Raw genomic sequence first — 27,946 nt, forward strand, 5'->3', positions numbered from 1 at the left:
ATTATGACGATCTGCATCCGGCACCATTTCACATTTACACTATGGATAATGACTGCTTTTCTCATCCAAGCCTGATAAAACTTCTGTGCGTTTTGTTTTTTGCATTAAACCATCGCGTTTCAGGTCGGGCTCGCATCTTAACGTGATCATCTCTGTTTCAAGACTTGATATTCGTGGAAATCGGAAGCGGGGATTTTAACTCGTTTTTGGGTAGTTATGCTTTCACGGTCAACTCCGAAGCCATTGCGCGCAACAAACTGACGCTTTTTATTTACTTGCGTTCTTTTTTGGCATCGCCAAAAAGCGCAGAGGAGATTTCTGAAGTCGGGGACTGAATTGGCTCTTCAACACCCAACTGGAAAAGAACCTGTGCAATGGGTAAGAACATGAAGCAGTGCATATTTTCTCTCTCGGTTTGTATAATGAACACGTTGTCGCATTAAAGTGCGTATGCCGTGCCAAATTCACATTTGCCAGAGGCACATAACGGGACGTATGCAAATGAAACTTAAATCTTCTGTGGCAAATGCATTAATTGCGTAATGTGTTTTTGAAAGCGCTTAATGAATACGCAATGTGTGCATATGCAATTGTTTTCTAATTCATTTCACTGGGCAATGCATTTCTCAACCTGATTTCTGGCTGTTGTGTTTCACCTCCCTGATCGTAAATCAATACACACATTCATCTCTTTAGATTCCAGGAATGTTGTCTAAAGAGAATTATGAAGCCAAAATATTAAACCATTAACGAGTGAGCTTTATCAAATGTTTTATTTTTGTTTTAATATTAACAAAAAATACATTTAAGGACATACAGCCTATGGTTTATCCTGTGCCTACAATCGTTGAAACCTTTTTTAACTGTTTATTTTCTTTTTTTTTTTTTCAGTCTTCACTAGTCTTGAAATGGAGATACAATGCACATTTAGCTTTATAAGAATCAAAAATACATATTTGGATAGAAAAGGGCAGTCAGTTATGTCATTGTTTTTTTAACAGACGCACGCATGTCATATTACATGCAAACGCCTTGCACTTGGCCTGACTGATATTAAAGTGAGGCTTTTTTCTGTGGTGTAATTGGTCTCCCGATGGCAGTGCACTGGAATATGATTGAGATCGTCTGGATCTCTTTCTACTTTGCATTCTGGACTTTTCTCAGAGGTTGCCTGGGATTCATAATTCTACATTTCTGCGATGGCTTCCACTGAAATCCACAAGTAGTTCTATCCTCATTTGAGTCAGTAGCCATGTTACCATCAATTACGGACGTGTTTTAGAGAGAGAGCGCCTGCATCCGTGGACACTGCTGATTCTTTATGCAGCTTGTGTACGTGGTATAAATAGACGTCCGCCCCGGCAGTCACTGTACTCAATCTCTGGCAGTCACTCCAGATCACCTGGTATAAAACAGAACTTGTCCTCGAATGCACCGATGAGTCACGATTAACTTTTAACATTTGAGATTCATTTGACATGACAGATAATCAATTCCATTCCATATTCCTGGAATAAAAAGTGAGAACCTGATAGAAGTTCTTAACCTTCCTATTAAGAAGTTTTAATATGATATCCCTGATTTAGTGAGATATTCTGTCTGTTTGAAATATACACGTTTGGATTAAAACCAAGCAGTCTTGGCTATGGTCTAATCCATTTAAGCAAAACCAACAGTTGTGTTGAAATAAACCTGGAAGGACCCACCTTCCCCCAGTCCATAAATCCTGGTTGGCAATTGACGTCCTCCTACAGATATGTGGTTTGAGCTGAACTATGTCTGAATAGCAGAAGGGTTCTCCTCATGGGAAGATAAATAGATGAATCCTTCAACAACAAAAAATATTCAAAGGATGAATCCATTCCCGAGGCATATCGGTGTGTCATATTATATAGACATGAATAACACAACAGATATGTTAATCTGCTGTACGCTCAACATATGCAAAAGCAAGCAAGAGAACACCCCAGCTGATAAATGCAAGGTCCATCAAGATTCATTTAATTCAATATTAAGAATAAAATGCATTATTTTAAAGACTCCTGGGCAAGGGGGCACCGCACATATGGCACAAGTCTAAGCGCATAAGGAATATTCAGAACTCACAGTCGTGCACACCAAATTAGCAGTAATGTAGTTCACCATCTTTAGTGTATTTAACAATGGAGTCTATTTGAATATTCCAGCAATATTGGAAACACTGGATTTGAATAAGCAGCGTTACCACTGTGATATGAGGTGACGCTGTGGAAGATGAACTTGACCTCTATGTCCATTAAAAAAATCTGAAAAGTGAAAATAATAAAGTTAGATTTTTTAGATTCATTTTTTTTCAGATTAGCACCTTTTTACAACCCAATCGAGATCATAAAAGATAAAATGAAGATCCGCGTTTCATTCACATTGACATTCATTTGAATAGCGCTTTTAAAAATGGATGTCATCCACAAAATGCATGTTTAGGCAACATAGTTTTAATTAAAGTCGTAAACAAACAGTATTGTAAGATATAGTACATGCAAACATTTTTTTTTGTATTTTACAAAATCAACACAATGGCAGTTTATTAACAGAGATTTGACTTTTGTAAAATTTGGCACGTATTGTTTTGTAGTTTCGGTCTTGTTAAATATCTGAAATTTGGGGATATGAATGTTCTTTAATGTCGACTTCAAAAGCAAAGAAGCTACGGAGAAAGACGTGGTTGAATAATTCTTGATTCCAGCCGCACCATTCACAGAATAATTGAAATACTCATCACCATAAATGTTTTCATCTTCTCCTAAGAGGGTTTATGTTTCAGTCATCTGATGGCGCATAACAGACTCAAATTAGGATTAACTATGTTTTAAAGATGTGGGCAGAAAGAAAAAAATGAAAGTCGTGCAACAACAGTCCACCGGGGGCACCGTGCCTCTCCTCGTGGATCAACAACTTGAAATAGCTTGAAAACTTTGATGAATCTCATCTCAAAGTGTTTTGTGGTTACTAACTCATTCTGTGAACTGGGGATTGACTAGACATCAGACGTCTGAAGGATGGCTGGAAATTAATCCACTACAGAGCGAAACATCAACCGACATCCTTCAAGTGTTCAAACGCAAAGGCCGACCCAAGAGTCACGCTCAAGCTTCTCCCATCTGCTGCATTTCTAGCTGCTGTTGGTTGGCTCTTTTGATGAAACGATGACTCTCTGCCGCCATCAAAGATGTAATTACTCTTGTGTACCCAAGAATTGGCTAAACGTGGCTCGCCTGCCACATTTGCTTTGTTACCCCGGTACTTTATTCCTCCCACCTCACAGCATTACATCTAGTTTCTTAATCATCTCCTGCTGGGTCCGGTCCGGGTATTACACTTCATGTCAGGGTAATAGACCACTGCAGCATTCCTCTGAAATATCAACTTGTCTTTTTGCCAAAGGAGACGGCCACACTGTTTCTCCCACTCGCTCGCTTTTGCTCCTGATGTCCACATCAGGCTTAATGGCCTTCGCGAGAAGAAACATGAAAATGACTGTCATGAATTGTCAAATCGAAACCTAAAACAGAGAACAGATGTATTAGGAATATCCTAGCCTCCTTTCGGTTTTATTTGACAGAATGAGGCATTAAGAAGATTTTTAATTCTTTAAGATTTTAGAGTATTAACTATGTTCAGCGTAGACAACAATTGTCACAAATGAAAATGTAAGCTCGCGATGGATAGACATATAGTTCCATTTAATGGGTTGTCATATGTAATGTCTAAGTGACACAACCCATCTTTTCTAGTGTTTTGTCACCTGCAAATGTTTCAGAAAGACGTTTTGTTGGCTGAATGATTGATGCTTTTTCTCCCACAGCTTCATTTAGATGGAGCTAAATGCGGTCTACCCTGAATGTGTTCATTTGTTTAAAGAATGTCAAAGGGATTTCACCCACAAACAAAAATAATCTCTCATCAGCTTTTTACCCTCGCGTTGTTCAAACTCTGACTTTCTTTCTTCAGTGGAACACAGAGAAGATATTTTGAGAAATGTCTCTGTGGTTTTGTGTTCATAAAATGGAAGTTGATTGCTAATTAAAAGGTTGTTTGGTTACAAACAAAAATCTTTTGTGTTCTACAGGAGAAAAAAGTCAAAGAGGTTTAAAATGAAATGAGGTGAGCAAATGATGAAAGCATTTTTATTTTGGGGTCAACTTGATCCCCAAAGACCTCTCAATGGAATCTGTGGCATAATGTTTCCACAGAACATTATTTTGACTTTCTCAAATAAGAAAAATAAACAGAAAAGCTAAAAAATACAAAAGGGGACTCTACCCTTTGCCTGATTTGCACGTTGAATCCAGAATAGGATGTGATGCAACTACCTGTAAAATACTGTTTACATGGAGAAAAACGCTCTCATACTTACTTTGTTGATGCAGAACCAAAAGCCTCACCTCAGATGACTTAAAAATAATATAAACTTTATTTTTTTATTTTATATTTTATTCCATCATTAATGTACAATATCGACCTTAAAGTGATGTCTGGAGGATGAATCCATCAAAAGCTGAGGTGTATGGTAAAAACACGAAATTTGATTAATAAGGCCTATTTCTTTTATTCTAATATACATTATAAATTAATTGAAATTAACAAAAAGCACAGATGAAATAAATGTATCATACAACATAGAACATTTTGAATACCCACTTGAATAAAAAGCGAAAATGACAATTTAAAAATTTTGGACATCACTCATGGCTCCTACTGTAAGAATCAGAATCAGAAAGAGCTTTATTGCCAAGTATGTTTGCACATACAAGGAATTTGTTTTGGTGACAGGAGCATCCAGTACACAGAATCAGCAACAACACACAGAGACCATCAAACAATACAAAACAGTTTCACAGATTATTTAAATAAGGGCCTATGGGTATAAAAAATTAAGAAATACAATTCCTGGACTAAATATATGAGCTCATACATTACAGCTTTAAACCCTCCACCCTCCTGACCTCTTTAAATCAAAGTAGTTTCGATCAGGTCACAAATTCTAAACTTTGTACACATAAAAGATTTCTCTGAAAGGTTGTGAGCTGCAACACTGTGTATCTCAATGTTAAATTCCTTTACAACACAAAGATGAAACCTCAGTCCCGCTAACCTCCTCCATCCATAAAGACCATACGAGGTGGCTTTGCTTTCGAAAGCAGCCATATCTTCTCTTGATTTTAAACAGTTAAGTAAGAAGAAAACATTAAGATAATCTCCCCTGCAAATCTTTAGCTTCTTATGACTCTCAAAGGCTTAATTTCCTCATTGATTTCTTTAGCAGCCAGACCTGAAGATTGATCGGCCAGCTTTACATCCAGGCTTCTTTGGACAAAGTTTTTCTATTGTGCAAATTTAATAACCGACGAGAAAAAATGATTACAAACCATCGAGTAACCCATTGCTCATGAAATACCCTGGAGATCAACCTCAATATACCTCCATATCTCCACCATTCTCTATCGGTGCTTTGCCGCCAATTAAAAGAATATGCAGCATTAATGCCTCATATAATTACTTACATGATATTGTCTAGCAAGGCATGTAAGCCACTGGGGAAAACAATCCCACCTTCTCGGTTGCAGTACTCTCGTCCGAAGAATTACCGCATTCTTGTGGGTCTTTATCCATTAAGGCCATGGCACTAATGATCTCCGCTGCTAAGAGCAGCCATGCTCTCTCGGTGCCATCTCTGCTTTTCGATAACTAATCAGCAGGCGACGGGTGACTGGCCTTTAGACACAGAACAAAACATATTTACTGCACCAATAGGATGCTATTATATAAAATTGATGACTGTGTAAAGCCCCACTGGTGTTGCACGGCTCCTCTTGTTACAGGAGCGGAGTAAAGCAGAAGAACAGCAGGGTACGCATCGTTCATATGTTCCCGGCTAATGATACAAGTAAACTTTGAGACGAATGACACTGATGTCGCTTTCCCTCGCACGCAATTTAAGATGCTTAACTATTGGCTGCCTTGAGCTGCATGGATTTGTGAATATATGCTATTTTTACCCAGTGCCATTAGTTGAATCTTCGATGGGGGTGGAAACGGTAAATTGTTTGGCGCGAATGCCGAGTGCAATCGCTGGATGTATGCTAATGAGTTCTGCTCCATTCATTAAAAACCTCTTCCCACTAACCTTCCCATTTTGGCCTAGGGTACATTAAATAGTGTTGTGTTAAATCACTGATAATTTTGCTCGAACTCAGTAAGCTTCCCAATGCATTTTCAGATTTTGTGCATTACGGCCCACACACTTCATAGGATGTTCCCTACCCATCGTTGTCATGACTCATCTTGCTCTGTTTGATAAAGTAATGGGTTGTTTTACACACACACACGTACCTGCAAACCTCGAGTGAGCACTTTAACTGACCCAAAATGTCCGTCTGTGTTTCTGTCTGTCTCTCCGCAGGGCTCTCACTATGGGACGGACGTCTGTCATGTTTCCTTCTTCACATTTCTGTTCTCCTGCTGCTCAGCAAGGGGGAGAAGATGTGCCCAGCGAGCTGCCGCTGCGAAGGCAAGATTGTTTACTGCGAGTCTGGCGGCTTTCAAGACGTCCCGGAGAACATCTCTCTGGGGTGCCAAGGGCTATCCCTGCGGTACAACGGCCTCCTGGTGTTGTTGCCATACCAATTTGCTCACCTCAACCAGCTGGTATGGCTCTATCTGGACCACAATTTCATCAGCGTCATGGACAGATTGGCCTTCCAGGGCCTTCGCCGGCTAAAGGAATTAATCCTGAGCTCTAATAAGATCATGCAGCTACAAAACGGCACGTTCGAGGCGATTCCGAACCTGCGCAACCTCGACCTGTCCTACAATCAGCTAGAGGATCTGGCAGCGGGGCATTTTCAAGGGCTTCGCAAGCTTCAGACCCTTCACCTCCGGTCGAACAGTATCAAAAACATTCCTGTTCGTACGTTCATGGAATGTAGAAGCCTGGAGTTTTTAGATTTGGGTTACAATCGCCTGCGGACTATAACTCGGACGACCTTTCTGGGCCTACTGCGGCTGACAGAACTGCATCTTGAACACAATCAGTTTTCCCGGATTAATTTTTTCCTTTTTCCACGCCTCTTGAATCTGCAGGCTCTGTATCTGCAATGGAATCGCATACGGACGGTTATCCAAGGATTACCTTGGACGTGGCACACCCTGCAGAAATTGGATCTATCGGGCAATGAGATTCAGGTTTTAGACCCTGCCGTTTTTAGGTGTTTGCCCAATTTGCACACGCTCAATCTGGAGTCTAACAAGATCAGCAACGTTTCACAGGATGTGGTGTCATCGTGGATCTCCATCAGCACCATCAACCTGGCAGGTAACGTATGGGACTGTAGCGCTAGCATCTGCCCTCTAGTGTCCTGGCTGAGAAATTTCAGAGGAACGAGAGATGCCACCATCATCTGCAGTACTCCCAAATCCCTACAGGGAGAAAAGGTCATGGACGCCGTGAGGAACAACTCTGTATGTGAGGAGATATTCACGGTGGAACCCACCATGGAATTAACTCTTCTTTTGACCACAACAACTTTTTATGTGACAAAGCCACCCACAAGCACCATGACAACACCTTTCACCACCACTACACAGCTTTCTCAAGTTACCCAAAGACTTTCTCCAAAGCTTTCGTTCCCTGTTCAGTCCGACAAAGGATTCCCACCACGTCTGACAGTCACTGCCAGCACCTTACCTTTCACCCCAGAGCCGGAGTTCGAGCACATGACTTTCCACAAGATCATCGCCGGCAGCGTGGCGCTGTTCCTCTCCGTGTCGCTCATCCTGTTGGTGATCTACGTGTCGTGGCGTCGATACCCCAACAGCATGAGGCAACTCCAGCAGCACTCCATCCGACGCAAGCGCAGGAAAAAGACTCAAGAGCCAGAGCCCGACATCAACTCCCAGCTGCAAGAATATTACCTGAGCTACAATCATGCCAATGTGGAGACCATTGACTCTATGGTTAACGGGGGGGCGTGCACCTGCACCATCTCGGGCTCCAGAGAGTGCGAGGTATGACCGACCGCTAACAAACGCATTCTCTGCACCGGGAGTCAGAGGTAAACTTTTTCAAGAGCATGACTGCCCCTCTTTTTCTTTGCTTTATTCCCAATGAAGCTTAAGCCTACAGATGTTAACACATTTGAAAAGCACACATTTAACTGCATAAAGAACAGCTGAAAATAACATTTTGTCATTATTTGCGCCTTTATATCATGCCGTTGTTTATCGTGCAGAAAGAAGGGGAATGTTTTTGATTAAGCTTCGCACATTTCTTTCATGCAGTTCACAGTCGCTGTGTCTGTTAAGCTGCGAAAAGGACTATTTATATAGATAAAGATCATATAGTCCACGTTGCTCATGCACTGTGTTTTTCAGAAGCCACGGGGCAGCTTTGTGTGAGAAAGTCATGTGGTGTTGAAATGATGTGAGGGCGAGTAAATAATGGCAAATTTTATCTGCAATGAAACTTTAACTTTAAGTTCTGTTTACTTGGAGCTGTGGCACAGTGAGTAGAAGATGTGCTCACATCATATAAGAGCAGTGTACACTTGGGAACACATTTGAATATTGCCTGTGGCGTTCCCCTACTCACTCCCCTCACTCCCTGACTTCAGACTGCGGACCCCTGTTTCCATATACCCCCTGTACTGTACTGTTATCTTTGCCTTTACATACAGTACATATAGAGACCGACAGGCAGGTAGACAGACAGAGATAAAACAGCTAAAAAAAGAAAGTATTGACAGACAGATATAGAGACAGACACACCGAAACAGTGAGGAGAGAGAGGTGGAGAGAGACAGATGAAACAATTGACATAATAGAGTGTATAGATAGATAGACAGGCAGACAGTATAAAGAGGGAGGTGGAGAGAGAGAAAAAAAGGATAAAAGAGAGAGAGGAGAGATAGAAAGACAGACGTACTGACACAAGAGGAAGAAAGGGAGGTGGAGAGCGACAGATAAAACAGATAAAAGAGAGAGAAAGAACAGATAGGTAGATGGATGGAAGGCCAGACGGATGGATGGACGGATGCATAGATGCATGGACGGACGGATAGACAGATGGAACGAAGGAAGGAAGGACAGAAGGAGGGAAGGAAGGAAGGAAGGATGGACAGATGCATGGATACATGGATGCATGGATGGATGGATGGATGGATGGATGGACAGAAGGAAGGAAGGAAAGAAGGAAAGAAGGAAGGAAGGAAGGAAGGAAGAAAGGAAGGATGGATGTCATACTTTTCACTTCATAGTGTAATAGTCTTTATCCAGAGCAAACAAGGTTGGGGTGTGGTGTCAGTTAACTTACATTAAACCAATCACAGCAGCATTATTGCGAGTCCCTGTTATTAGCCTCGTGTTTATCATGAAATAAATAGGAACCGACACAGCGTTCAGTAATTATACACTTAAATTATGACGTTTATGTTGCGAGGCATTGTTTCTCTCAAGATGCATTATACTGCATGGATGCATTCTTTAGCCATCACCAGCGCCAGCTGTTAGAAATCACTGAACATTCATGTATTTCATCACCTTCAATTATTGCCTTGTGTTTAACTCCATCATCATTCATATGATCTCATCTTCAGCACTCTCTCATAAATGTATGACACATTCAGTTTTGACATTTGTTAAGTGCGAATGCTTATTTGTTTGTGTATGCGTGCATGCTTGTGTTTGTGGCAATGGCGTGGTTCTAATAAGTTAGTCTAGTTTGTCTTTTTGGAAGTGCAAAACAATTACAGGTGCTTTATAAATGCGGTTACACATCTAACAAGAAAATAGGCAACCTGTTTAAAGGAGAATACACTTTAATTACAGCTAATTTGATTTCAAATCCTAGGAGAAAAACGAGAAGTCACAATAGGTCATCCTCCTTTCGTTCTTAAAGTTTAAACATAATTTTCTGCCAAGCATCACAAAGTGGCCTTTAAAGGGGTCAAGTCATAGGAACCTGTTCATTTCATTGTACCATGAAAGTATGCTGCGCTTCAAATGACTCAGAACTGCAGACTTTCCAGCAAAAAAAGCAAACTTTTGCAACTATCTAACATTGGACGGATAACAATTTATTTTCAAAGGGTAAGGATAGAGGGTGGTTATTAAAAAATAAAAAATTGCGGGTCACACTAGGTCCATGTGATTTTCCTTGTGCATACTTTTTTGCAAAACATCGCAAAGTGCCATTTAAAGGTTGATATGACACGGCTAAAATTAATATTTTAGTTTGTTTTAGATGTAATGCATTGTTTCTACACGATTTAAGGTTCAAAAACGCTGTATTTTTTCACATACCGTGCACGTTTGTATCTCCTCTTTGACCTGCCTCTCTGTCACAAGCAGAATTTTTACAAAGCTCATGGCTCTGAAAAGCGAGGTGCGCTATGATTGGCCAGTTAACCAGTGTGTCTGCAAGCGTGTGACTGAAATGTAACACCTCTTACCATATTTGGAACATCAGGTTCCTCTTCAAATGTACTGACAGGTACACCACCTTACTTGTGTATACATTATGGCGGACTTAGTCAAATCAGACCACCAACTGACGTAGATTTGTGGGGGTGTGGTTACACGAGGCGTTTCAGGCAGGTCTGGGAGAGCATTCGCCTTTTAGATAGAATGCATTGCTTTTTCCAAAACTAAAATTTGTGCAATTTTACGTGTTTCTAATACATGCACGGGCAACTTATAACACACCAAAGATACGTATTCGTGCCATATGACCCCCTTTAAGACGGATGGTGGTCATAAAAATATTAAAGTTTTATATATTAAAATATTAAAGTTTCTATTAAAGTTTCTGAAATGACGTCTTTAAACTTTAACAATAGTGATAAAAGACTGATGGCTGATATTCAACGCCATTTTACTCTGCTCTGTAGTTTCATACTGACATTCGGTCAGCGCCCCACTGCATCACCTTTTAACATGTAGGATACCCCTTTTGCGTCGTTTTTCGACAAGTTGAGTATTCTGTAGATTTAGGTTTTTCGCTGTACACTCCAGGCTGAGACACGTTCAATTCATTACATTTGAAAAAATATAATTGGTTTCATAAATATTTATAGTTTCAAAAAAAATTTGGAGCACCTAAACCCACACTGTAAAACTTTGCTGTAGTGTTTGCAGCAGGTTTGCCAGTGACTAACTGTAGATTTGATTACTACTTGATATACTTTCCAGAACTACTAAAAATCTTTGACTTTTGAGATTTAAAATGAGCAAGAAGAGACCGGCTATGCACAGCAACACTGCAACGAATACACACAGTCAGCAGCTCCCATTCAAACATAGAGATGACGTGAGCCGATAACATTCACGTTCAAAGCAGACGTAATGACGCAATTGGTCACGAGACACAAGAGAGCCAAAGTTATATTGCACAAACGAAACTGACGTAATGCTTTTTTCTTGGCAGCAGATTTTGAACGATTATGTACACCGAGATGTACGGCGGATGTTGATCGCTTTCCCATCTGTTCCTCATACTAGTCGATTGTTGGGCTTTATTTGTAACAGTATTTGTATATTTTGAACGACACTGTGACTTTTATTTTTATATAATAAATAAACTGTTATGTTACTTGCTTAGACTGCCTGAATAACGTCACGTAAACACAATTATCCTGGCTGTTAAACTGAAAATAAAACCCCAACACATGTCATCATTCCAATACTACACCACAATACATCATTTCAAAATGACAGTAACATTTGGGTGGCAATCGCGTCTGCGGGCCGACGCCAATAGTTTTTCTGTGGAAAGCAGCATATTTCAAAGCCTACCTTTGAAAACCACTTAAACAAAAATAATTTCATACCCTTAAAAACTCTCTGATCTGAGAGCATGTCTAAAGGAGTAAAATGAGTTGAGATGAGAGTAACAAAGTCACTCCAACTAATTAATTTCATTACAAAGATAAAAATGCTTTTTATTGGCAGACAATAATAACCCAGAGTAGTTGTGAATTTCTTTAATGCATCTCAGAGACCTCAAGAATCTGTTTGATGACCCTGTTGAAAAAACAGCATATGCTGGGTTAGGTATGTTTTGATGCTGGTTTGACCATCTTAATCCAGCACATGATCATCTAAAACCAGCATCAAAACAAACCAAACCAGCATATGTTGTTTTTTGCAACATGGAAAATAGTTTCAGATGAATAGTGAGTGATTTGGAGTCACAACATATTCCTATTATAACATTTATGTTCTATATGAAGTAATTTGAATTGGTTTACTAATGTTCTTAAATATGGGGGAAAAATGAAATAAAAAATATGTCTGTGACCATAAACGTTTGAATGGTGGTGAACAGAACATATCTATCAGGCCTTATATTAAGAAGCTTTAAAAATGTCAGGATCGGTAACCTTCAAATGTAACTATTGGTTATTATTGGTATTATTGAACCAGCAAATATAACCAAATCTGCTTTTAAAGGGATAGTTCAACCAAAATTATGTCATCATTTATTCGCCATCTTGTCTTATCAAACCTGTATGACTCCTGCAGAAGACAAAAAAAGATATTTCGAAGAATGCCGTGAACCAAAGAATGGCAGCATCCATTCACTTCTGTTGTATAAACACAAAACCAATACTCAATGGTTTACGCTGTTGTTCAGATGACATAATGATGACAGAATTTTCATTTTTGGGTGAACTATGCCTTTAAATACAAATGTTTTGCTGTTCAGTCACAAATGTGTGTCAAGTTGCCTTTAACTATAATTCTATATTCTGCATCTCCAATGTGCTCATGGTAATCATCAAGAATGTTTCCTCGTCTTGTCAATAGCCCTTCCACCTCAGACATCCGACTCTCAACATGAAACAGTTCCATTTTTCTGCTGAAGGTTTTTAAGAGGATGGTTGCTTGGTTATTTATGTTTCTGGTGAAGATGTTGTGCCCTAGGCACCATAGGGAAATCGACTGTACCTGAAGCTGTAATTCTGAGGCCTAGCATGGGTTTCTTCATGACAAACAGCAGGATCAAACTCTGGAAATGTATTTCAATGTATATGCGCAGCAGGTCTGCGTAACGCGGCTCTTCAATGATGAGATTTGTGATTATTACAGCATGTGCCTGAGTGAATACAGATTCACAAGAGATTAGAGTCCCTGTGTGATTCTCTGAAACTTTGACAGCTTTTATTTCATTCCCAACTCAAATGAGGAAATAATACAATTACATCCCAAGCAAATGAAGCCTATTTTAGGACAATTCATATTTTTCCAATGTGATCCTATTATGATGATAACCACATTTCCTCCCAAATTCTAGTCATCATACGTTTTGGGTTAGTTTCCATCACTGATACTCAGTAGATTTACATTGAAGCTTTCTGCAGATGTGTTTATCCAAAGCAAGAATTTAAACAAAACAATGCAGGGTTTTATCTTAAATGTATGTCATACTAAATTTACTACAATGACATACAAAATATATATATAATAATATTAGTATTATGTAAAGTGATAGTTCACCCAAAATTAAACATCTGTCATTCTTTACTCACCCACTTGACATTTCAACAAATGCATGCACTTTCATTGGTTTTGTGTCCGTCAATAGACGTCAATGGGTACCAACGTTCTAAAAAATATCTTCTTTTATGTTCTGCAGACGAAAGAAAGTCTCACAGATTTGATATGACAAGGGGGTGAATAAATGACGAAAGAATTTTTGGGTGAACCGTCCCTTTAGCCTATATAACAAAAACTGTCGCACTGTACATTACAGCAGGGGTTTTCAAATTTTATGAAGCCAAGGACCCCCAAATATGATTAACCTTTTGTGAATGCCCCCCTTTATTAAAATATATTTTTTCTGTTTAAAGAAATGTTCAAAAATGTGTTGTATAAATAATAAATAGAACATTATAAAGACAACACATTGTTTCTAAACCTTAATAGTCAGCAACAATTTCACTGAGTCCGAAAAAAGAAACTATTGTGAGAAAACTATAAACAATTCTGGAAACTATCCAGTGTTAGAAGATAAACACTGGACTTTTATCATTTTTTCTTAATCTTGTTTTCCTAGAATTTTTTTGGAAAGGCCGTTGCATCCTTCTGGACGCTTCCCCGGACCCCAGTTTGAAAAGCACAACTATATACAAGAGCCAGACTTCATTTCTGTTGTTTGAAACGTGATTTCTGCAAATCTACTGTCATCATTTTAATGGCTTTAAATTTGCGCTCGGATCAAAAACGCACATTTCTTCCCAGGAGTGAGGCAAAGCCATCATCTTTAACGCAACAGGCTAAGTAGATGAGTCAGAAAGTAAATGTGTATTAATAGACAGCACTCGGCACGTTAGCGCAGGGGAATCAAGCGTTTGTTTGGTTTCCGGAGTTTTCTGATATTAGACTGCAGACTGACAGATCCGAATAAAGATGCTAATATTCTGTGTATCTGCATGACACGGTTAACAGATGAAGAAAGATTTGTTACATGAGACGCCGAAGAAAAGAACCAAAATGAAAAAGATCTGTTATGGATTTAAGAATTAATATGCACTTCTGTATCGGTGCTTTATTTTAAGATTTTAAGATGAAATATAACTCCTGTAAAACATGTACTTGGGTTATGGAGAGTCCTGGCGGTCATATAAAATTTATTCTGAGGAATATTACATCTTCACAAAGAGATGTGCTCATATATTCCACATGTTGAAAATGTCAAGCCTGTCCTCATCCTGAGGGAGTCATTCACATCACCTCAGAATATTTGTGAGAGGAATAAAAATCCGGCAGATGATCTTAGGCTTCGCTTTCATCTTCCCATATGAACCCCCAGTTTGCATTTATTCCTTTCTACAAAGAGAAAAAAATTAAGCACTCATTTAGTCACAAATGACTTCAGCAATCCATCTTATTTTTTAAGCCCCCGTCTCCTAACAACCTGTCATACGATTACTATAAAAAAAAAATCCACACCATATATGCACACCAAAAATGCTTGATTTCAATGTTGTGGCAACAGTTAGTCCTGCCCCATGCCAATGTTGTTGCGTCAAGCTGGTCACGATCCACAAACAAGCAAAGCCATGTTTTGAAAGCACCACAGAGGTTGACATCTGCTTGACACTCAACACAGCAGGTTGGTGGTTTTGTGCCCGCTTAACATTTGACTTAAAAGTCACAACGGTTACAAATTCTCTGTGCCACCCCACACTTGTATTTTGAATATGACTCATTGGCCAAACAAGAGGATTCACAAAACAAACAAAATCATTTGCATATCAACCGATAGCATCATTTATTTCATTTCAAAAGATACCACAATTATATTGTTATTGTGAATTCTTTAAGCCGTGATAATCGCGTAATGAAAATCTGATACTGTGACAGCAGTAGGCCTATTCCACCAGCAAGCACAATTACATCAATGTGACATTTTATGTTGACTTGAAATGTTTTAGTCTTTTAAAAAGCACTATCGTTGTCTGTACCTCGCTGATATAAAGTACATTGGCAGCAATGATTTCACCTTTATTTCACTCCATAAGTTATAGAGCTATTTAGTTTCACTGTTTGTTGAAAGCTACTGCCCTCTCAAGCTCTTACAACACACACACACAAACGCATGCAGAAAGACCCCCACACACACACACACACACACGCACACACACACACGCGCACACACACACACACACGCACACACACACGCACACACACACAGACAGAAGCACACACACACATGGAGATCTCTGGCTGGCCCACACTATGTACAGTAGGTGATCTCAGGTCCACAGGCAAAGAAGAACACACACACCAAAACACACACTCACACACTGACAGACAGACAGACAGACAGAAGCGCACACACACAGAGAGACACGCACACACGCGGAGATCTCTGGCTGGCCCACACTATGTACAGTAGGTTATCTCAGGTCCACAGGCAAGAACACACACACACACTTTCAGTCTGACAGACACACACTGAAAGACCGAAACACACACACACACTGACCGAAAACACCCGCACACCAACAGACAGACCGACAGACAGACAGACAGACACACACGTCCCACACTGTACAGTTTGCAATCTCAGGTCCACAGGCATACAAATGAATACACACACTGACAGTCACACAAACAAACACACACGCATGCACACTGACTGACAGACATACCCACACACACACATAGACACACACTGACAGACAGACAGACAGACAGACACTGACCCACACACACACAGACAGACACACACGAACGCACTCACACACACTGACAGTCACACAAACAAACACACACGCATGCACACTGACTGACAGACATACCCACACACACACATAGACACACACTGACAGACAGACAGACAGACACTGACCCACACACAGACAGACACACACAAACGCATTTACACACACTGACAGTCACACAAACAAACACACACGCATGCACACTGACTGACAGACATACCCACACACACACATAGACACACACTGACAGACAGACAGACAGACACTGACCCACACACACACAGACAGACACACATGACGCACTCACACACACTGACAGTCACACAAACAAACACACACATTGCCAGACAGACACACACACACAGCGTGAAGGGAAAGGATGCAGAGTTGGAGGGACAGTTCACCAGAGGGGGGTCAGAGGAGGACCTGCTTATTACAGAAATCCATTGGCTCAATCTCTTCATTACTGCTCTCTCTCTCTTTCTCTCTCTCTCTCAGCACTCCATCTTTCTTTAAGGAGTCAGATAGGAAATTAAAGTGAGCAGGAAGCAAAGAGCAGAATCCATCTTGGATTAAGGGTGCAGATTAAAAACAAACGGTGCAGCGGGATGTTAAGGCTATTTTTATCACACTGCCGTTGCACTTCATCACAGAGACGTCGAATTTGCAGGAACCTTTAACCCAGCGGCTAATTAAACGCTCGATCGCTAATTCATGTGTAGGCAGTCCATCTTCAAACTTTTCTCACTTGTTTTCTTTCTACTGTAGGAATTTTTAAAAAACCCTCAACTGCTATTTTTTAGCAATGAAGTCATGCAGTCAAACTTCAGAATTAAAAGCATCATCAACTACAGCCGATGAAGAAAAATAGATGAAGAGACCATTCCAAATGTTCATTTAATCAGCGTTTCTAGATGTCTTGTGGTCACTGCAGTGCAGTGTTTGTTGAATTCCAACAAAGCCAAACCTCATTAGTGACAAAGTCATCCAGCAGCAATGTGAAGTATTGACTGCATGACAAGTTACATGAAAACCGTGAGAAAAATCCATGATTTCAAATCAAACATTTTGTTTGAACTTTTCCTAAATACATTTAGAAATATAACTAAAAGTGAATTTGAACCGGTTTTGTTTTTGGGGTCTGAAAAATGCAGAGTATCTTCTCTCTTATGTCCACCTGTTTCTCCAGTTTTCATTTTCTGAAATGAATGCACAGAAACTATATTTTAATTTGAAAATTGGCAAACATATAGTTCACAGTATGAAAAAAACATTAAAATTTGTGTCTGTTCCACACATCAAGCTATTGAATGTCTTAAGAGGTCATATAGAGGAATATTGTGCATTTATGGTATGATTTATGTTATGGTGGTATGGTATGAATGGTTTTCTTGTGAGTTTTGAAACTTGACATGGCTAAAGTACTCCTGCCATATTCTTGAAGGTCTGAGACAAAAGCATTGTGTTTAGCATAGTACTTTGTAATAATGTATGCATAGATATGTATCCCTAAATGGGACATTCAGACATGTTGACATGTCCACCATCTTGTAAAACATTTAAGTTGCTGTCTCTCACAGTTAACGGTTTTCCAAGATGCCACAACATTGCACAGTTGTACAAAAATGCTATAATTCCTGATGAAATATAAGATAAGATAATTGACAAATGCAAAATAATGATGTAGAGAAAGCCGCAAGCTGTGCCGTATGCTTTTCTTCCATTCTGAACAAAACCACAAACTACTTAAACATTCACACCCAAACACGACTCTATCCTGCAGAGCACTTTGAATATAAAAATATAACATTTAAAATCCCAGATTTAATAAAATTATGTTATTGGGCTTCATTTTAAAAGTTAACGTCATAGTTCTTCGCAACTAAAAGCTGTTCCACATTTTCCCTCACACAGTTTTTCAACTTTGCTTAAAATGTTCCCCTCCGAGAGCAATGCAGACGCCTGAACAAAGCGCGGCCCTGCCTACAGATGCCCGACTATTTTTTCCACCAACATTTGACTTTCGGAGTCGCTCTCCTGCGAGTAATAGAGACAATTATAAAGATCCAAACTCCTCAGTGCCTCTGGGAGACGCATTTGCATACCGCAGTGACAGCCGTCAAAAAGAGAAAATTGTTGCATGACCTACATGCTCGCTCTCACAATGCACTTTTTTCATGTTTCCATGTTACCTGATGGGACTGTGTGTGTGTGTGTGTCATCTCTGGGATCCGATTCAAATTGGAATAATGTAAAAATAAACCAGGTACAAATGAGGTCTGATTGCCAAAGCATATTTCTTCCCACACACCGTTATTCAACACATCTGTCCTTGTTTTTCTTGTTCTATTAGCAGCCAAACACCCTGTAGCCAAAGACTGGTTGCCCACTGGAGCTTAGCATGGCTGAGTCTGGTCAGTACCTGGATGAGAGACCTGCTGGGAAAACTAGGTTGCTTCTGGAAGAGGTGTTAGTGAGGCCAGCAGGGGATGCTCACCCTGTGGTCTGTGTGGACATTGTACTGGCAAAAAGCATCGTCTTTCGGATGAGACATTAAATCGAGGTCCTGACTCTGTGGTCATTAAGAATCCCTGGATGTCCTCTGAATAAGAGTAGAGGTGTAACCCTGGCCAAATTTGCCCATTCGCCTCTATACATCATGGCCACTCTGTTTCCTCTCCACCAAGCTGGTGTGTTGTAGGCGTTCTGGCGCAATATGGCTGCCGTCGCATCAATCAGGTGGATGCTGCACATTGGTGGTGCTTAAGGAGATTTCAGGCTTCCATGCAAAGTGCTTTGAGTATCCAGAAAAGCGGCATATAAATCGAATGAATTTTTTTTTTTTTTTTATTGGATAAGCAAAGAAACTATAGCATGCTGTCTGGCGCAGTTCTTGTCATACAACACTTAGTTCACAGTGAGCATATTTGACAAGCTTAAAAAAAGAAAACTAATAAATATAAACTAATATAAAATACACAAATAAATATTATTTAAATATAGAATATAATGTACACACAAATACGTGACTTTTAAGATACAGCCGTGGAAGAAATTAAGAGAACAATCTCAAATTATTCTCAGTTTTTCTGAATTTACTATTTATAGGTATGTGTTTAGGTAAAATTATCACAAAATTTCACATAATATGTTTAATATTTGCATTTATTTGCAGAAAATGAAAACTGAAGAAACATGTCAAAATTACAGAATAGACGCTTTGTATTTTTTCAGACCTCAAATCCAGCAAAGAAAACAGGTTCATATTCACTTTACGTGTTTAGAAGTTCAAAAATATTATACATTTTTACAGTTTTGTCAATCACTCCTGAGGTTTAGTTTTGTTAAATTTCAACAGACACTGGAATGGAATGGCCATAATACATCTAGAAATGTTGATTAAATGAAAATTTGGAATGGTCTCTTCATTTTTTCACAGCTGTATATAAGTTGATAGTAAATGCCCAAATATCAGTATAAGTTAGAAATTTGTGGATGAACTCAAGTTTTTCTCTTTGAAAACTCTGATGCAATGTGCAAAGCGCATTTCTTTAACAGTTGATCATTTTAGAAAGTACTTTTACTCTGTGTACTCCTCTCATTTCTGAGTTGAAAGAGAGAAACCCCCAGGCAAGAATATCTCTTTAGGACATGCCCACCATTTTACTCCCATCCCTTGTCTGCAGGCTTCTGCAACAAGACGAAATGTTTTCAAACCTGCCCAGGTGTCGATGTGTTTATCTGTCATCATAAGTATTGATGTGGCCCATCAGTTCATTTGCATGTGTGTATGATTCACGATTGCATTGTGCGTCATAGAGGTGGAACACGTCGAGGTTTGTACATGTGATTCAGTGCTACAGATTAATATGCATGAGTGGTTTTTGAGCGTGCATGTGTTGATTAAACATGTACAGAGGTACATTAATACTGACCTGGAGCTATGCAGTAGTGCAGAAACTAGGATCTCTGTTAAAAACTGATGGATGAGTCAATAAGAACTAGTCGCTCTTTTCTGGAAATCTCTACTGCAGGGATGATGAGGTGGAAATTAAAAAGCTATTAGTGATGCATCTCCCCCGGCAATGAAGAAGGTCCTCGGGTCAGAGGCTGGAGTGATTTATGGCAATAAAGAATAGATCATAGAATCAAGATCAAAGGAAAACACATGAAGATGTGCTCTGACAGACTGTAGTGTTGGGGGTTATACGAATCTGGCTTGCATCCTTTCTCACAGGGATAGTTCACTCCAAAATTTAAATTAATTTACTCACCCTCAGATTATTCCAAACCTGCATGCATTTCTTTGTTCCGCTTAATACAAAGGAAGATATTTGGAAGAATGTCAGTAAACAAAAAGATCTCCCCCATAGTAGGGATGGGAGTTAAAAGGGGATGAGATCTGTTTCTATATGAAAATATGCATAATAATAAAGATGCCTTGAAAGGAATCTGCAAGAGAAAAATGTTCTTGCTCAGAAGTTGCTCTTTCATTGCTCATAAGATTTGATGTAGTTCTCATTTGTGATTCATGGATCAAATAAGTCTCTAAAAATGTCTAGGAGAAATGTGTTTAAAACATGGGTATCTGGATTTGGTTATATTTTAATGAGAATTTCTTCGATTTTTGAGTCGCAGGAGGCTTGAGCCAAAATTTCATTTTGCTCTCCATTTATTCTCATTATTGTCAGGAGAAATAACTAAGATGTTAAAGTGATATCCTCCCAACCAGTGCTTTCTTATTTTTTAAACTGTTTCATTGACTCAACATGACTTGTTTTATTGTGAGCTTCGCTTTTGCATTGACGAAATGCATTCAAAGATCTTCACGATTTCTATCAACAGTTACAATATTTGTGCAGGCGTGTTGCGTTTTGCTCATCTCACTATAGCATTGTATGACGCTCTTAAGACTACATGTCATTTCTACTAAAGGCAGATCCTGTAATACACGCTCATCTGTCTGTTCAAAAACACAAGCGTTAGTAATTGTCCCATATCTGCATCCCGGTGTGCACCTGATTGTCAGATAATCATGATATTTTGTTCCATTTTCTCAGCGGGTGACGAGCTAAAAAGGATTAAATATTCAAAAACTGCCTTAAAAAAACCAAACGCCATCATTTTCACCAACTCACACGACTAAGCTGTCAGTCGCAGGAGCGGAATTCTGGGATCGCTCCATCCGTTTTTATAAAAAAAATAGTTTATTCACGATAACTCGTGTTGCCTGCACTTTTTGTAGTCAATAATCTCCCTCTCAACTCTTTCAATAGTTGCGCGCTTTTTCCCGAGTGTTCCATCGCAATAAATGTTTTATCACCCTCGCTTTACCCGCGTGGTCATGTGATGGTGTGATGTTCAGTCAAGGACAAACACAGATGTTGAAACCCAGTCCGTCCACGTTGCGAGGCATAAAAGATGATTTATTCACAAGAAGATAATTACAAGTCTCAGTGGAGTTGTGCCATTGAGAGATTAGACCCCTACTGCGTTTGTGTCTCTGGAATAGAGAGATCACAAATTCAACACAACATAAAACAGCATGTAAACGTCTCTGTTTGGCACATAATTATCCAAAGATTCTTGTTGGTGGGAAGAAAAGACATATTTAACCGGGGAGTTTCTGAAAACCAGACCCGGAGTCCTAGACGGTTTGCATTAATTCCGATTAACTGCGTGCATGCAACACAACGTTAGAGAGCGTTTTAATTTCACCTCTCTCTCAGTTTAATTACTATTTTGAAATGTAAACACACGCAGCAGTTCACCACACGGTTTATTCTCTTTACGTGTAAAGGTGAGCAAAAGCGATGCCGCGTGAGGTGAAGCGCTCCACTCAGAAGTTAATCAGAAAAAGACATGCTTTCACAGTTCTTTGGGTGGCAGGAAAGGAGATGCCAAATATATGGCCGTGGCGGTTAATTGATTCCTCAACGTAGTCAAAGACAGCTTCCATTCAAAATGGGAGGGCTGTTTACGCCAGAAATATCGTCTCGGGGACCCTTTCAAATTAAACACATTTGAAAGCTAATTTGTTTGAGTGCATTCCGTCTGGGTGCGAACAACACGCTTAGCGCATTTCAATTGTGTTGGAGAAGTGCTAAACAAAACGCTATATTTAAATCTAATTTGTTTTCGCTTGTTTTCACAGAATGCATATACGTATCCCAGACCGCTCCCGGGGCCCTGGCTGAGAGACATCACCATAAATCACTGAGGGAGGAGGCCATGAGAACACAGAGCGGTGCAGATAAAGCCTTTCTTGGATTTGCAAACGCGAATGAAGCCTTACTGAAAAGAATTAAGCCGGGCGGAACGCATCTCCTGTTGTACGGAAACCATTCATTTCGGTCTCTTTCGAAAGTAGAGCGAAGGACTACGCCATGAATCTGACACCCTGTCCTTAATGTAAACTGGTCCACTAGTCAATTCAACAAACGCTAACCGTCCCCCACAACATGGGGCTGGCAAACATGAATGGCCAATCCAAATGTAATGAACTGGCAAAACGGTTTTGGAGGCTGCCATTGTTCCTGTATGATAGCTACCTGCTCTCTCCATGGAATCTACGCCCACCGTTCGGATCTTTCCCACCTCCCGTGCCGCTCATCTCTTTGTGTCGTGTAGTGATGTGATGACTATTCATGCCGAACCATTGAAAGCGTCTCTCCTGATCACTGGACAGTAATTGCTCAATTGAGCACAACCCACGGGGATGTTTCTGGAGGACTACACGACAACAGGACTTATTTTTGACTGCTCCGGAAAAATAATTGAAAAGAAAGCGGCGAGAGCTATTTTGTAGGATCGCGGCTTCACCGCGAGTTCCCACTGTGATTTGATTTCGGCAGAGGCTGAGCTCGGACAAACCACAGGAGAATTGAATTGTGGGTAGAACGTGCTTGTTGTGGATTTGTCCCTTTTGTTTCCTGTTTTTCAGAGATTTTCCTGGATTTTTTAAAAGAGGCTTTTCTCTTTGTCCAGCCGAGTTAGCAAAGTTGACTATTTTTGTATGAGGACCTGTCGTCATAACTCGATGAAGCGTAGAGAGATGGACTGTAAAACATTTACATGTGTGTTTTGGGACATTTGTATCCGAATGCCTTTGTTCACCACACAATTCCAGCCACCGATCCAACACAGCAACTGGATGTTTTCTAGAACAAAAAACAGCACTACAACAAAACCTGGTAGAACATCAAGCAGCTCTCAACTGGTCTCAAAAACTGTCCACGTGTATACTAGGGTCAGTGAATAAATGATGTGAAAATGCAACAAACTATCATTCATAATCGGAGCAAAAACAAATGTTTTTCATCTTTTGTGATCGACATCAAAGGCTGTGCCATGCAAACACTTTAGCTTGGTAGAAACAGGCCAGATTATACAGATGCCACATGGACCGGTTGAATGAAATGCCATTATCACTGAAAACCATGAATACAACCACACACAATAAAATGCTGTTGTTTTAATCCCTGCTTGAGTAAAATATGGATAAACTCAACCGTAGGTTTAAATTAACCTAAAAAATATGAATATTCAACCCAACGATGGGTTGAAAAACACCACCATATGTTGATCTGAACGAATGGGTTTAAATGAAACATAACTTGTGCACGCATGAATAACATAATAATATAATCAAGAATACACAAGCTCATTTACGATGGGGAACAAATCTGGTTTGTCACATTATGAGATCTTTGGCAAAATTAATACATTTTAATGCAAAAATAAACCTGGGTTGCTTCAACACACGTTTGAATAACATGTGGACAAACCCATCTGTTGACTTAAAAGGAACCTATGTTGGGTTTAAACCAATGGTGGTGTCTAAAAATTACATTTCTTAGTTTATTTAAACCAGTGGTTGATTTGTCCATTTTTTACCCAACCATGGGATAAAACAGCCCAGTATTTTAAGAGTGTGGTGCCGAGTTAGCCCTGAAGTAAAAACCAAATTGAGAACTGCTGACATAATCATCTGTGCCAAGTTTTTCACACTTAACCAACCACATTAGCTTTCACATTAGTATTTTGTGTTCTGCACCATAAGCAGATGTACAGTATTTCTGGCACAACGGTAACAAGCCACAGGTAACACGTGCAAGAGACAAAGTGCATTTATGTAGCTGTACATGAATGAATGAGAGTGATCTGAAAGCCATGGCAAGGATTATGTAGAAATGCACACCCACCGCCATCTGTCCGGAAACCCCCCACGACTGATCCGCAATTCTTTTAATTGCATTCAAAAGAAAAAGTTAACATACTGTTCCTGTAACCATCCGAATTACAGTGAAACATGCCAAGGCTAATTCATTTCTTTCAAATAAAGTTACAGGCTGAAGAGAGATGAATTGGAGTTGAAGATAATTGGCTTTAACGATGTTGGAGTGTTCTGTGCGGTTGCTAGGGCATTGTTAAATGGTTTCTAGGGTATTTTTGTCTACCTGCATTCTCAAACAAGCCCACACTCTAAATAAATGGCTTGGGCTCATCTTTCAATGTTCATAAAGCCAAACTTGATCAAAATCATGATTCCTACCTTTAGAAATACTGCAATAGCACACTTCAACATCAACAAACCATGTGAGTGGCTGCAGGCAGAATACAAACATAACTAAAGACAGCTTAAACATTTTCTATTATGTGTTCTTTAGTGAGAACTGGCCACCCTTAAAGATTCTTGTATAAAAAAGGTTCAATCTGCCAGAAATCTATCAATGCGCTGAATCAGTGGTCAGACTGCAGGGGTTCTGCCTGGTGACTTGTGCAATTTAAAGCTTTACTCTGTGATTTATGTCAGAAATTTCTAACTCAAAGGTACAAAAAACACAACCAAAAATGGTCATCTCTGATACATTTTCATTCCATCTAGTCATAAGTAAGAAAAGTTTTCCTATCATCAATTTATCTTGAAAAATCCAGACATCTTTATGGATGCATTAAAAAACATTTCCCATAGTTTACTGCAGTCAAGAAGAACACATGTATTTAAGCTCCTTGTCCCTTTCCTAGAAAAAACAACGAGCTTCAGTTTTTAAAGCAAGACGAGAATGCTGCTGATGAAATGATGTTGTTTTTTTAAACGGTCCCAATTAGCCGAATATTTTAGTGAAGGTGTAGATACTAAACCATGAATTAAAGACACATGCCCAGATTGGTGTGATGTTATTTTCAACATCCTATTCAAAAATACATTTCTAAATCGAATTTCTATTGAATTAGATAACTCAATTTGTTAATGTTTTGAATGTGTTTGTGAAGGTTTGTTTTCATGCCCAGCCTATAAAAAAATGTATAAACTAAAATAGTACATATTTGAACCCAAGTCTTTTAACTTGTTAAAAACATAATGAGATCCAAATGTCTAATTCTATATCTATTAATTTTAACGCCACGTCAGCACTAAAAGCTATCATTGGCAAACTAACACAATTTTACAGCAACAAAATACCAATGCCAACAAAAAATTATACACAATGCCTAAGACTACTTTTAAAATTTGTGATGTCGACTGTTTTTTGGACCATCTATATCTTAATACACTCGCCCACGCGACATTACAAATTGCAGTAGTGTATACTTTTTCTCATCTGGGAAATTTAAACCAAAAGTTAATGACTTATCCTGCACATACTGGTTAATGTCCAATAAAAAGCAATGTTCCGCCCACAACTAGCATAAAAAAACAGAGAAAACATGAATGGATTAGGAGGTTTAACACACATTTGTGTTGTCCATGCCATCTGATTAAAGCAAAAGAGATATTACTATTATGTTATGAAATATGTTCTTTTTCAATTTAACAATTACAAGCTAATAATACAATCTGTATAAAAAAGAAAATAATCTTTCTTGAAATCTCAGGCATTTGGACCTCTACATATATATTTTACATGTATTAAAAAAATTGCAGCCTAATCTAAAAGTTCAGTTTAACTACGATGACAATTGTCTGAAAGAGGTTAGACCGCTTCTTACATGTCAGACACATTGCGCATTAGTTGAAAGAGAACAAAATAACCACCTGTCATTCATCACGTCAGGTACAGGTGTGCTAGACTCTCAGACAGACTGTGTGACATAATGTGGATTAGCACAAAATTTAGTTAGACACTAGGAAGGTTATTATATTTTAATGACTTCCATTCATTCTAATAAATTGAATTGGGTATTTTTGAGTCTAACTGGTTTCAGCATCACCAGTATAATTACGGTTTGTCACCATGTAAACTTACTGGTATCCTTGCATGTGTCATATAAAGATTACCGCATTTACATGGTCACTAAATTAGTGGAAATACCCCAGAGACTTGCAATAGCTGCATTACTGGAAACACAATTATTTTAACAAACGGACAGGTGAACATGTAGAAATAAAAATCTACTTCTATTTATATATTTCTATAGATACAATTTAAGTAGCTGAACTTCTATATCACATATATCACACTTTGACAAACTCTGCATCTATTTTTTATGTATGATCATTTCCCTCTGTGGTAACTGTTAACATCAGAACACATTTCATGCAAACCACAGCAGAAGACATGTTCACATGTACAGACTTCTCTCCTTTCAACTCTGCTCAAACAGTTGATATGTTGCTATTTGTATTTTTAACTGTATCCTCGGTATGTCTGTGGCTCTTCTTTAGAAAAATAAATGAAATACTTTCGTAAAACTTGTCGGAGTGACTGTGACTTGTCATTGTTGTTTGAAGGCCTAGAGAATGATGTAAAAATGTATAAAAAAGACTTTGTTTTGTTGAAAATTTACACCTCATATGGAAACTCTTGACTTTGGGTTCACACATTGTACATCAATGCAATGTAAAAAGAGATTGACTTTCTTTCTTCTGCAGAACACAATAGAAGATATTAAGAAGAATTATAATAACCAAAAAATACTGAACCTCATTTACTTGCTTTGCATTGACACAAAACCACTGAGACATTTCTCAAAATATCTTATTTTAAATTAAAGAGTCAAATAAATGTTTTGACTGATATGAAGGTATAAATAAATAAATAATTGTAACTATGTCATTATAAATCAAATACTACTGTGCTCCATTATTCATTTCAAGTTAAAGTTTGAACATTTTTGTTCATTTGTCAGTGTAATCATTTACATTGATAACAGCGTCAAAAATCAATCTATATGTAATGTAGTAACATCACGCCTGTAAAAGTTACTTATGCCTACTTTCGTGCAGAAATCCATATCCGCAGACGCAGAGACGCAAGGGAGACGACATGTGACTGAGGTAGGCTATGAAAACATGCCGAAACTAAAGTAAGTTTCTAAATAATATCGTTCATCTAATTTGGCCTTGATCATTAACAGCCCCTGTAGATGGACATCAGAATTTGTTTCTGCAAAGGAGGGAAATGGAAGCAGAAAGGGGAGATGATGAGTTTGAGGGAAGTTAGACTTGATAAACAAACTTCTGTAAATCCCCAGCCAGTTGGGTCTCAGATATTAGAGGAAAATGTGTCAAGAAAACCTTTGTCAAGTCTGTAAAATTGTATTGTTGCTTTGAAAAACATTTGTGTTCTCTACTTTCAGAAATTAAATTAATTCATTCTAGTTCAGGACATTATATAAAAAGTTGGCAGTTTTTATATGAACAAAATAAGTGTTTATAAGTGTTTATAAGTGTTTAT

At 38.9% G+C, this 27,946-nt stretch overlaps 1 protein-coding gene across 2 annotated transcripts; it reads left to right on the top strand.

Annotated features, from left to right (window-relative positions):
• lrrtm4l2 (leucine rich repeat transmembrane neuronal 4 like 2) lies at positions 1 to 26,964 on the top strand. 2 transcript variants are annotated; one of them, XM_056730128.1, is made up of 3 exons: positions 1 to 378; positions 6,443 to 8,093; positions 22,420 to 26,964. In XM_056730128.1, exons 1-2 carry the CDS (start codon positions 375 to 377, stop codon positions 8,050 to 8,052), a joined length of 1,614 nt encoding a protein of 537 aa, XP_056586106.1. In that variant the 5' UTR covers positions 1 to 374; the 3' UTR covers positions 8,053 to 8,093; positions 22,420 to 26,964. The 2 variants fall into 2 exon arrangements, with proteins under 2 accessions (XP_056586106.1, XP_056586105.1); XM_056730127.1 differs by having other exon boundaries at positions 6,443 to 8,046.
• The last annotated feature ends 982 nt before the right edge of the window (positions 26,965 to 27,946 follow it).

Source organism: Triplophysa dalaica, chromosome 18 (assembly GCF_015846415.1).
Source record: "Triplophysa dalaica isolate WHDGS20190420 chromosome 18, ASM1584641v1, whole genome shotgun sequence".
Lineage (NCBI taxonomy): Eukaryota > Metazoa > Chordata > Actinopteri > Cypriniformes > Nemacheilidae > Triplophysa > Triplophysa dalaica.